Below are 12930 nucleotides of genomic sequence, written 5' to 3'. Positions count from 1 at the left end.
TTCACAAATTGTGTCATCAATAAAGAACTGTACACAATTGACAATTAAAAAAATGGAGGAATCATAATTCCCTCTTATATCTACCACCCGATAAACACAATTATGAAATATGTTGATAATTCAGAGCTAGAATTTTACTATGTATTCATAGCCTGGCAGGCCATGTTAGGTACAAGCATTCATTCAAAGAATGGCTTTTAAAGACATGAAGTAAAGAAACCACAGGTCGACTCTTCTTTCAAGTAAAAGTTGGATGCAATGCTCTTGTGTTGAGCAATGAGTAGGTCACACAGGTTCTTATTTTCAAAGTCCTTGTTCCATATATGTGCATTTGATGCTGTATTCAAGCAAGCTTCAATCTATTTCAATTTTTATTACAGTTTGATAATGATTTGAAGTCAAGATCAGCACATTTACCAAGATGACTATTTGAATACAGTTGTTGTAAATGTGTTAATAAGGGGCAAGTTTTAGTATTGTACCACCACAGTCCAAACTGTAATGTTAAAATTCTGTGTCATACAGAGATATGTTGGCACCAAGTAAAGAAGCATTTCCCTCACAAGGGGTTCATATCTTTCTCACTCAGTACATTTTTCTAACAAGATGAGGGAAGAATTACTCATCTGCTTAACACGTTCCGTGCTGACGACTTAGCGTCTACGTCATGGCAGCCACTACCCAGTGACTGATGACGTAGACGCTACGTCATGATTCCCTTTTGCGTTATATTCCGCCCTGAGCGCCAGCCACCGCTGTTAGGGTATGGGAGAGGGTCAGTCACCACTCTTCGCCTATTTGCCGTGCGGAAAGCTCCGAAAAATTTTTTTTTCGATTTTTTCCGTGTTTTTCTATTTTACCCGGTTTTGCTCTGCAAGGACGTCTTTGGGGGTGGCTTTTTACAATGTATTTTTTTATTACTTTCATTTTATAATGCAGAAAACAGTTGTATATTCTCACAATTGTTCTTGTACTTTAAAAAAAACTTTTACTAATATTCAAAACGAAATAATAAAAAGATACTTTTACATTTGACGAGGATAGGTAATCAATTTATTACAAGGTATTTTATCTTTCTTTATGACTTTTAACGCAATGATTAGATTGTGTTTATTTAATTGGTTTTTACAAGAAGGAATACAGATATTTTTCCCTTGTTGTTATTTTCATTTTTTATGCCAATTAACGCTATCGTGGTAAATTGCTTAGCTAGTTGCCTAATTTCGGACATACTCCAGGTATGTGTATTTTTATCCTTACGATAACAATAAATAAATAAAAATAAAATAACAATCCGTTCTTATACTTTTAAAGTTTCAGAGTGAATTTTATTTGCTATGATTTCATCATGGCAAAATTTGTTGTTATCCCTATGTTTATTTGCTGCTATGCATGAAATAATATATTTGCATAAATTTTACAATAACTTCAGTAAAGTCCTGGTTCCACATTGCGATTTATTTTTACTATTTACATTTCATGCACAATAGCCAGACTTCTCCATCCTTATGTTCACTAGCATTTGAATTAGAGACTCATTACTTGATTTTTTCCATAATATCCGAAATACTTACAAGCACTCTATTTGGCATCCTCCCCAACAAAAAAATTCCTAAGAGAACAATTTCCACTAACCCAGTAACATGCCGCTGAACTCGGAGAAACTGATCCAGCCCGAGGATATATACATCCGAGGATATAAAATGGGCAATACGTGTCCTGAAGGAAATTTACTAGATGGAAATATTTAACCATAGAAGAATTTCCCCACTTTTTGGCCTTATTTTTCGTGCTAGAATTATCCAAATCTCCCGTATCTCCAATAATTGAAAAGCTTGATCTTTATATGACTTGCATTGCTTCAGGAGAGAGAAGTCGCTTGATCAATTCACGTCAATTCTCCAAGCCCTTCAAATCAACAAGAACCTATCTACGTTCTCTGACTCTAACACTCCTCTGGCCCACTGATTATTCAAAATTAGCCCCATATAGACGCATTCAAGGAAAGAATGGAAAAAGTAGTGACCCGCTCACGTGACCTAAGTTTGGAAGAGTCTATGATTCCATGGAGAGCTAGGTTGGGATATAGTGAATATATGAGGGGAAAGCGCTACAGGTACGCAATGAAGTTGTATATGTTGACGGAAGCAAAGGGTTTGGTGCTGCAGGTCCTCCAACTCAGAAGTGTCCGGAAAAGGCCAGTCGGAGAAGATGGTAAACAAATGATGGAGGATCATTTTGACTGAGGCTAATCCTTTCATATTGATAACTTTTATAACAATGTAGCCAGTTCTAGATTCCATCCAAATGGGAAACCTAACTTGACGGGGACACTGAGGAGAGGCAAGAAAGTTATTCCTCTTTTGGTGCTCTGCTACGAATTAAAGAAAGGTGAGGTGGTGGAGGCCTTTCATGAGTATAAAATCGGTATCCTAAGGTGGACGGTGGACGGATAAGAGGGAAGTGCGGATGATCATTGCTGAATTCAGTGCAAAAAATGAACGAATCTACGAAAAGGCGAGGGTGCACGCCAAGAAAGCCACAGGCGGTGGTTGAATATAGCAATTAAAATTGTGGCATCGATCATTGGGATCAAATGATGACTGACTTTCCCATTGAAAGAAAATTCATCAAATGGTACTAAAAATTGGGAATCCACCTACTGAAATCACTGTTGCTGAAACGTAATTTTTATTGAAAGAAAATTTTTGAAAAATTCCTCTCATCGAATTTCTAATTCCAGTTATAGAATCTCTTATGACAATATCTGTACCTTCAATCCCTTTGAGGAGATAGTCATCCTATCCTGCCTCAACCAAAACCAAGGGCTTATTAGGACATTTCCCCGATTATATGAAAAACACGATAGACAGAAAAGACGAAAACAGAAGAGATGTAGGCAGTGCTTCAAGAAGAATGTCCACCAGGATACATCATATTATAGCCCCACCTGCCTATCTGATCCTCGATTGTGTCTTGACTGTTTCCAGAAGTATCACAAGAATTTGTGATGCAGAAAATTATTTACCCAGCGGGAAAAAATTATTTTTTAATGTTTACCTTTTATATTTTCTATTTCAATATTTATTTAGAAAGATATTATTTTATGCGAAGTATTTAGTAACTGAAAAATTATTCTAAAAATGCTGGTCAATTTTTGATTTGTAAAACAATATGTTTCATTGCAACAATTCTTCGTTTATACAAATTTTCCCTTTCATTTATAAACCAATGTATATCATTATAAAATCTTATCCAGAGGATATCATATCGTTCATAATAATTTTTCCACCATAGGGAACAACACTTTTGCTGGAAATATTGGTAATAATCGCAATATTTTCTTTTGAGCAATAAAACATTTAAAATTGTATTTGAATGTATCATTTCCAGATTATAAAAATAATGTTTGCTGCATTACTATTTCCATTAGTTTTTTTCCAGAAAGTGATAAAGTCTGAACCGGTTTTCGCTACAGTACTGACAAAGAGCAAAGAAATGTGGGAAACATGTAGGTGTGTTGCGGGAAGGTATCAAAAGTTTGACAGGATACTTAGAAAATTTAAATTTCAAATTTTTAACAAATGAAGGGTTATTTAAAAAAAAAAAGTGCGAAAACATGTAGCAGGCATCACAAATCATAAGATCACGTCGTTAAAATAATAATAAAAAAATACAAATTTTTGCCAAAAAGTCAGCCACAGGGCATTTTCTTCAAAAAACGGTCAGCACGGAACGTGTTAATGTGTTTTAATTTTTATTCAAGTCAAGACTGTGGTCTTGCCTTTCAAGAACCCAAAAGGACTCGCCTATTGGAGACATCCTTCAGGGAGACTCCCTTATCTATGTAATTTGGTTGACTATATTCAATTAAGAGAATTCCCACATAGCATTAAATATTCCAGATAAATTTCACGACACACAATGATCTCATAAGCTTGTAGATGTCTCCAAGAAACATCTGAGTGGTCACACATTTGCCCTGAAAAATGAAGAGATTAGTAGGCTGACTGAGGCAAATGAATTATTTTCCACACAAATATGGTACCACTCAGGTACGTATGTCTCAGAGATATCCCACATCACGATAAATGTCTCGGAGATGTCTCACCATAGTCTCGAATATCTCGATCATCGCGAATGTCTCAGAGCAGTGAGATGTTCAGAAAATAATTCTTTACACATTTAACACCATCAACTCCAACCTAACCTAATTCTTCGTTTACTATTTCTTGGGAACTCAACACATTAGCTATGTCTATTTTATCTATGCTTTTGGGCTATGTCAATGCGTCAAATTCTGAGTGGCACCAATACTTCCTCACTAATGCTGGTCGCTTTTTCAAGGGACTCTGATCAGGAAGCAAGGCCGGGAAATGTTGGGGCCACCTGAAAATTGACATGGCAACATACCCCAAAAGTTTTTTTTATCATACCATACCTATTTTTTGGAGAAATTCTGAAGTTGTGATTATCAATGTAGTCATATTTAATATGGAATTCTTCTTTTCAAAAGATCATTGTATATCACAAATTTATTGAAATAATAATCGAGAGAAGTATGACAGAAGGCCCACCATAACTATACAAAGAGGCCATGTACTAAGACCTTTAAGAGACGTTCCTGAGGAGTCTCAGATGCATCTCTAATGCCTCATTAGACACCTCAGAGCCTTTTCCGAGATTTCTCATGTGACACCTCAAGAGACAATTTTTTTAAACATAGTGACATCTTGGAAAAGTCTCAGAGATGTATCCAACACGTATTTCTGCTATGTGGGATGTCAGACACCATGGTAAAATACAAGACTTTGGAACAAACTAAACAAATATAGCTCTGTCAGAAGTCAAATATGAAAAAGAAACAAGAATTTAGCTGATGCAAAACCTATTAAAAGCTATTTTCACAATGCAAACCAGCCACTGGCAGATACACATGGGGGGTCCAAGGGGCATGCACCTCTAAAAATTTACATGTGACTGGATTAATGTTTTACCCATATAGCACAAACTATCTTCTAGATGTCTAAAAAATATCTTCAATGTCTTGGAAATCTTTAATATCTTCCAGATGTCTAGAAAATATCTTCAACATCTTGGATATTTTGAATATCTACTAGAGTCTAGAAAATGTCTTAAATGTCTTGGATATTATAAAAATCTACTAGATGTCTAGCATGTGTCTTTTTGAGCAGAGACTCTTTTTGTATATGTCTAGAGAAATCAAAATTGATAGGTAACTGTCTCAGCTTATAAACTATAGTTACCATCAATAAACAAATCCAATTCAATGGAATGAAAGGTATTTCAAATTTCTAGTCTCTGCTTTTTTTAATTGATTTAAAACTATTTTGTTATTTTCATAACAAATATTGGCATAGCCTTTTAAGTATCACAGTTATGCACTCATTCATATAAATATCATTCATTAATAACCCTGATGAAGGTGTTTAAATACGTTGGCAAAAACTTGCATTAAAAATTCTTCAAGGCCTATATTGCAAGACACTGAACCAACATTCATTGATAATGTTGCAGACACCTAAGAGAATTCTAAAAGGAAATTGTAAGCTGCTTTGTTAACTTCCAATTTGGAATCGGAGGAGGAAGCCCCCATTAGAAAGAAGTGAATGCCAGAGAGGTCCCAATATTCAGGAAGAATACCCATAAAGTACCCTACCATCACCTAATGCTCCACCAGTACACTGTTGTTGAAAATAAACTCTTGTGATACCGAAAAGTATTATATTTTACTCATTTATCTTGAATTTTCCCAATGGATCCAATTTGAATATGAATGCCTAGAAAATTAATTCTCAAAGATATCTAGTAAAAAAGCGGACATTCAGATATCTAAAAAAATATCTACAAGATATTTTATAGACATTAGCTGAAGACGTTCTAGATAATTTGTAGACATCTAGAAGGTATTTTGTGCTATGTGGGCATTATGATAAAAGCAAAGGAAGGCCACGATATTTTTTATGGCCTCGCCCTCTCTTTGAGTTTTTTCTGTATCCACCACTGATACCAGCAAGTGCTGAAATTAAAATTCATATGCTGAACCCCAGGAACTCATAATGAGCTATAAACAAGGATCAACTTTATGGCTGTAAATTTGCAGCGTACAGCGTAACTCAGATTATTTAGTCACAAAATGATAGCAAACATAACATCCCTGATAAAAATATACTCCACCATGGTGGGTAAAGGAAGGGTAGTAGCCTTCATGGTGGGTAGTTACCCTTGCACAACCCACGCCCTACCCACCATTAAGGGTAAGGGAAGGGTAGAAAAATCCTTCGTGTACCCTTCCTTGGAACTCCTTCCCTTACCATCCGTCAACCCTTCCTCTACCCACCATTAAGGGTAAGGGAAGGAGAGAAAAATCCTTCGTGTACCCTTCCTTGGAACTCCTTCCCTTACAATCCGTCTACCCTTCCTCTACCCACCATTAAGGGTAAGGGAAGGGTAGAAAAATCCTTTGTGTGCCCTTCCTTGGAACTCCTTCCCTTACCATCCGTCAACCCTTCCTCTACCCACCATTAAGGGTAAGGGAAGGAGAGAAAAATCCTTCGTGTACTCTTCCTTGGAACTCCTTCCCTTACCCCAGTGAGAAATGGTTCATCGAATCTACGTCGAATCTTCGTCGATTCGACGACTATAGATCGATATGTGGTCGATGTCGATTTTATTTGTTCAATCGACGATTTTACGACGTGTTATTCTCATTGGTCAGAGGGGCCAGCGTGTTGATTGGCTGAGTGATGTTGTGACAAAGTCTTAAATTTAACGGTGAGACTCTATTAAAACATATGTGACTCAAATCATAAAGCTAAAATTAAATAATTATTTTATTAAATCATACACATTAGTCTTAATCTCGGAGAACAATCTTTGATTCCTTTTCATTCTGTAACTTTATCGGAAGCGCATGGTGTTGAAGCTTGAAGGCAGTCTCGCAGTCTCTACCGGTCTCTACTAATCTTTGGACTCTGTCGCTCTGGTAAGTCGGTTGAAACTTGTGTCGGTTGCTGTCGGTGTTTCGTTTCGTGTCATTTCGGTACCTTTAGCCTCGCGTCATAGATATATATCAACATCACACATTTTTTCTCAAAGGTTTCTGATTATTATTGAAGATAAATACGAAGGACATGAGATTACAATTCACCATAATAAATTTGAAACATTCTAATTATTTCAGCCTTCATTTTTTTAGACAATGCGAGCTCGAGTGAAATCCGTCGTTGGGGCAGCAATAGATACTCTTCATTAGCCGAAAAGATGTATATTTCAAAAATTATTATTAGGAATCGCAGGTAAGAAGACGGTATCACGTCGACATAGAAAACACGTCGATGACATCGACATCGAAAACACGTCGATGATGTCGACGTCGAAAACACGTCGATTTTCGGACCATATAGACATCGATCGATGCGTTGCCATCGACATTTTATCGACGACTACTTCGACGTCGAATCGACGGCGATTCGATGACTCATTTCTCACTGGGTACCATCCATCTACCCTCCCTCTACCCACCATTAAGAGTAAAGGAAGGGTAGAAAAATCCTTTGTCTACCCTTCCTTGGGACTTAGCATTTATAACTGAGGAAAACATATCCTGAAAGTGTCTCCTCAGCTACTTTCACCTGCTAAAGAGTATTGAGTTCTGTACAAGAACCTAAGCAGTCTTTGAAAGTAAAGATAGATGGGCTACGCAACTAATCTTAAAAATTTCCTTAAGGAAAACAATGATATACATATTCAGTGGCGTAGCCAGGGGTGGGGTTCGGGGGGTTCGGACCCTCCACCCCCCCGAAATATAAAAACACAATCATTTTCCTTCATAAAAGAAATCAAAATATTGAAAAATAATGAATTTAAAAAATATTTCTTTGACTATTGAAGTTTTTTCGATTATGAAAAGTGTTTGAATAAGTTGAAACCCAATACTTACTATCCTGTTTTTCAAAACTTTCCCCACCTGGTTTTGGACCCCCCCCCCCTTAAACGAAATTCCTGACTACGCCATTGTACACAATAGTTTCTATAATTGTGTGAAAAAAGCTCATTTAGAAGTTCTTTCATTCTTGTGTGGCTGACAATGAGACATAGCGAGAGTGATGTTCGGTATTTGAATGCCGATCTTATTTTCTGAAACGAAATAGGTGTGGTAGAAAAAAGTCACAGCTTTCTTCCACATAGGCCCAGGTGCGAATCTCATCTTAAGATTTTGTATAAGTTCCGTTGAGAAGCTATTCCTGTCAAGTATCTCGATAGCCGAGGTTGTTAAATCACTAGTTCACAATCCTCCAATATATCCTCCACACACGCAGGTCCGAGGTTCAAGACCACTTGAAGGCTAATTTTTTTTCTGCCCTATAACTTTTGGAAATCACTGTTGCAACTCATCCCCATTCGTTTAATTAAGTTGATTAGCGATTTTTTAAATTTTTATGTTAATTTATGGATTTTTAGTTTTTATATTAGTCCTACCCTTCATTGAGGCTGGCCAAACCCTTCCCGTACACTCCAGGAAGGAGAGGGCGTACCCACCATTGTTCTAAAATACCCTTCATGTACCCTTGCTGAAGGGTATAGGAAGGTTACACCTATCCTTCCCGTACCTTTCATTGAGGCTGGCCAAACCCTTCCCATACACTCCAGGAAGGAGAGGGCGTACCCACCAATGTTCAAAAATACCCTTCGTGTACCCTTGCTGAAGGGTATAGGAAGGGTACACCTATCCTTCCCTTACCCTCAATGGAGGGTAGATCTCTCCTCAATGGAGGAGTTTATTTTTATCAGGGATACATAGATCACCTCGCCCGTTCTAGAAATAACATCCATTCAAACCAGTATTCCAGCTCTCTCTGCCTAAATGGTCCCAACCACTCTGCCTCGATCCATTTACAATAAAATTCCTGAAGAAATAAAAAATAGCAGATCACTTTCCATATTTAAAAAGAGACTAAAAATCCTCCTAGCTGAAAAATGCTACTACAGTATTTATGAATATCTGGAGGACGCATTGTAAGGAAATTTTCTAGATGGCAACTTGAATGCCTATATTTTTCCATACTTTCTGTTAGTATTTTATTCCCTCTCGGCTCTGTTTCTAATGTTTGTACATATAATAGTGAAATGATTATCTTGAGAATTCCCAAGAACCTGGCAATTTTCAATCATGTATGTATGTATGTTGGTATGTAATTATTTGTAAATCTCATATTGACTTTAGCCTTGCAGATGTGTATACTGCCAATGGTGAAATAAATTTATTATTATTATAAAATCTCAAAATGGATACTGAATCTTTAAAAAGCCATACGAAAGCATTTAAAGTTTATAATGATGAAGAGTAAATCTCATTTCTGAAAAAGAAAACCTCACAACATAATAATACAGTCACTCACGTACCAATGCAATCGACAATGAATGCGGTTAACACTGGTGTCAACTAAATTTAAATTTAAAACAATTAAAACAATCTAAGAAAAGCATGAAGATAGCTAAAATGATGATAGATTTGAATCAGAAAAACTGCAATAACCTGTATTTCTCCAGCGAGACTTCATTACCCTTGATATCCTTAACAGTGAAATCGTAAATCGTCTTCGCATTTTTCCAATCCTCGTTGGAAGCCTGAATAAGAAAATTAACATTTTCACTTCTGCGTAATCATCAAAAAGGTCTCGCTGATTACATAAGTTCTAGACTACTCATAAATACCATTGTGCCCACTCTAGACGTTGAAATCAGACCAAGTGCTGCTATGGTGGTCCCAAGAAGTTTCCTTCCTAGAATTAACATATTTAAATTACAGAAAATTCGCTGACTGATCAAGCACTCAAGGATCGTTCCCAACTGACGATCGGAATTGATCGGAATCCAAGCGCTGGTTGCATAATCACTAGTAATCACTGAACACACAGGTCCAAATTTCAGCAGTTTGATTAGATATCAAATTTAGGAGAGAATAATAAGACCATTCATTTGTAGAATTAAAAGTTGAGCTTATAACTTTCACAAATTAAAAGTAAACAATATTCACCGGGCGTCATTAACAGATATTTTAAGAGGATAGAATTACAGAGGCGAAGACTGTTTTAGGGTGATATTTACACAATTTATAAGCTATATAATTTGTAACCTTTAATGTCCGTCACCTAAATCTAAAGCTAGGTTGTCAAAACCAGATATTCAGGCGCAGAATTAAAATTCTCGTAAAAATCCAACTGTCACTTTCGTCTGCAATTCGATCTTCCGCAAGGCCGTGAAAGAAGTATAGGCCGCCGGCTTACCTAATGTTGTGGATAAGACACCGCGTGAAGACCTGGGGCGCTAGTGAAAATTCATCAAGTTCAGCATCCTATTCGATATCCTTCATGCTATTACCAACATAATCCTTTTAGTGTGAATTACTTTTCATTGGCAAAATAAAGAGCAGTGCAGCGGAAGAAACATATTTTAATATTGTGTAATGTTATCTGCGGATACATATGAACGATATTTTATACGGATTAATGCATATTGTGCAAAAGTAACCTACGCCACTGTACTATGCGAACATTGTGCAGTTGCTTTACCTGCCTATGTTTTTGTTGACAGAAACATTCGTTTTGCTCGAGGTATTACCAGTATTACTCAGTTATCTCGTTATCTGGACAATTAAAACATGAAAATAAGTGGAAATAATTATGGATGTTCGATATTTGAGTAAGGAAGGATGTGCCCTTGAATTGAATTTCTATCATGTTGAGGTGTGAATGTTGGACGTGGTCAACTCTATGGAATAGGTAATTATTTTAATTAAATTCTATGACTAGAACCTCTTTGATTGTGCACCTTATCCCATTTGCTTTTTTTCTTCATAGTGTAATATATGCTATTATTCATCAATCACATATAGCATGAGACATTGGACGTGTATGGTGTATTTTGTTAAGTGAAAATTGGCGTATTCTATTGAAAAAAGCTCTTCAATTTCTATCACGTTGAGGTGTGAATGTTGGATAAAGATCAACTCAATGAAATAGGTAAGAACTCTAATTACATTCTATGAATATGACCTCTTCGAATGGGAACCTATCTTATTTTTTTTCTTCACAGTGAAATTTATGCTATAATTCATCAGTCGCGTATAGCATGAGACATTGGCTTTGTATGCTGGACATGGTTAAGTGAATATTGGCAAGATCTGTTGTAAAATGCCCTTGGATTTCTATCATGTTGGGGTGTGATTTTTGGATAAATTTCAACGCAATGGAATAGGTAATGATCTTTGAAATTTAATTTTACGATTACATCCCCTTTGATCTGAACTGGAGTCTTTCTCTAGTAGAACTTTTTTTCTTCGCTGTGTAGTCAATGGTTTCATTCATTATCCTCTTCTATCGTGAGACATTGGATTTGTATGATTGAGGTTCTGAACTGTTGGGTGCCCTTTACTGTTGAAAAATCGTAATTTTAATATTGTTCAAAAGTGGTACACCCATAGCTGGTTCTGATACTAAATATCTACCAAATTTTAAAATTGATATAAGTTTCTTTATGGAATAAGAATTCTTATGTTTGGAAAAACTGGCTCATACATTAATGGTGTTGTTTCAGCTATACTTGTGGTAGTCCTAATGGAGCTAGAGAGCTGGTTGCCTAATGGAGGCCATGTTGCAGGTTATTTTATGCTAATTCCAGTTTTACAGATCACATTAAATGATCTAGTCTGAGTAAGGTTACAGTAATGAACTGAATTTTACAGTCAGAGTGGAACATGTTAAATTTAAATTTACTTCAAGGGAGTCTTGCAAAGTTTTAGGTGTAACAGTTTCTCAAGGGCAATATTCAGAATTATGTACGTATGTTTCAATCAATTGGTGATCAGTTGAAATGCTATTTTACACTGCATTGCTTGTTATTACTTAAGTTATTTTCTATGCCACATTTTGCTTGGCATTGTCACTCATTCATTTTATGATTTGTTGAGTTGAATATTCACAAGTGGGGTGTGGCCACTCAGTCCAGCTAATAATTAAGCTAATAAATGAATCACTCAACAGATTTGATCATCATCATGACATAATGTAATAGCTTAGCCATGTGGTACTTAATTTTATCTTCAATAAAAATGTAAGGAAAAAGTCTCACCAACAGAGAAACAAGATAGTCGTTCATTATCTGGTTGTAGATTAAGTCTTGTGAAGTACGGACTCCGAAAGCCTCAGATAGGCCCTTAGTCATGTGCATCTATTTTATCATCAGAGGTTCTATTGCATTATGTCTCAAACTCCTAAGTTATGACTTAATTTAGATGTTCCACCTGTCAAAAGAATATTCTTTAAATGTCGAGAGTCATCAAATTTGAAACATCTCACTCTCCAAATTTTCAAGTTCCCCCACTTTAGGTGTTTCTGAATAGGCACTTGTCCATTTTATTTATGTCAACTCAAGCTGATTTTTTAATTCGGTTGACATTTTTTTTCATTTGAACCTTGACTTCCAGCCTGAAGAAGCAGACTGGAATGCCTGCTATACATGCCATCTTCAGATGGATAAATACAGCAGAGAACTTGAAAGAATGTTGCATAACCCTTCTGCAAAACTTTCTATCTAATACTTGTATCTCACTGGAAATAGTGTACAAAATGTTGGTATATGACACCTTTCCCATCTCTGCAGCTCAATTAAGACAGCACAAAGAGTGATGAAAAATATTTGTTCTCCCTTTTTTGTCAGTTTATGAAAATATTACTTAGCCATATTTCTGTAACTGCTTCAGATAAAAAATTGAAAATTTGGTAATTATTGCTCCAGCACTTGCAATCATCGTAACAAATTTCCACAAAATCTAAAATGGTGAGGTAAACACTTTATTTTGCATTGATATGGAATGGCTCGTGTTGAACTTGATGGAATTGACTATGT

At 36.2% G+C, this 12930-nt stretch overlaps 1 protein-coding gene across 4 annotated transcripts in view; it reads right to left on the bottom strand.

The window, feature by feature from the left end:
- LOC124157339 (phospholipid hydroperoxide glutathione peroxidase) overlaps nt 1–10284 on the bottom strand; it is a 28155-nt gene extending 17871 nt beyond the window's left edge. The window contains exons 1-3 of one of the 4 annotated variants that reach the window (XM_046531981.1): nt 10176–10284; nt 9739–9806; nt 9560–9651 (exon numbers count right to left, since the gene is read on the bottom strand). In XM_046531981.1, the coding sequence (XP_046387937.1) occupies nt 9560–9651; nt 9739–9741 (95 nt within the window). In that variant the 5' untranslated portion in view covers nt 9742–9806; nt 10176–10284. Of the gene's footprint in view, nt 1–9559; nt 9652–9738; nt 9922–10060; nt 10086–10159 lie in introns of those variants that run through there. The other 3 variants (XM_046531980.1, XM_046531979.1, XM_046531978.1) reach the window with 3 other exon arrangements.
- Between the last annotated feature and the right edge of the window lie 2646 nt (nt 10285–12930).

Source organism: Ischnura elegans, chromosome 4, assembly GCF_921293095.1.
Source record: "Ischnura elegans chromosome 4, ioIscEleg1.1, whole genome shotgun sequence".
In the NCBI taxonomy this organism is placed as follows: domain Eukaryota; kingdom Metazoa; phylum Arthropoda; class Insecta; order Odonata; family Coenagrionidae; genus Ischnura; species Ischnura elegans.
Note: the sequence above shows the minus strand (reverse complement) of the source record. Positions and strands in the feature narration are given on the sequence as shown.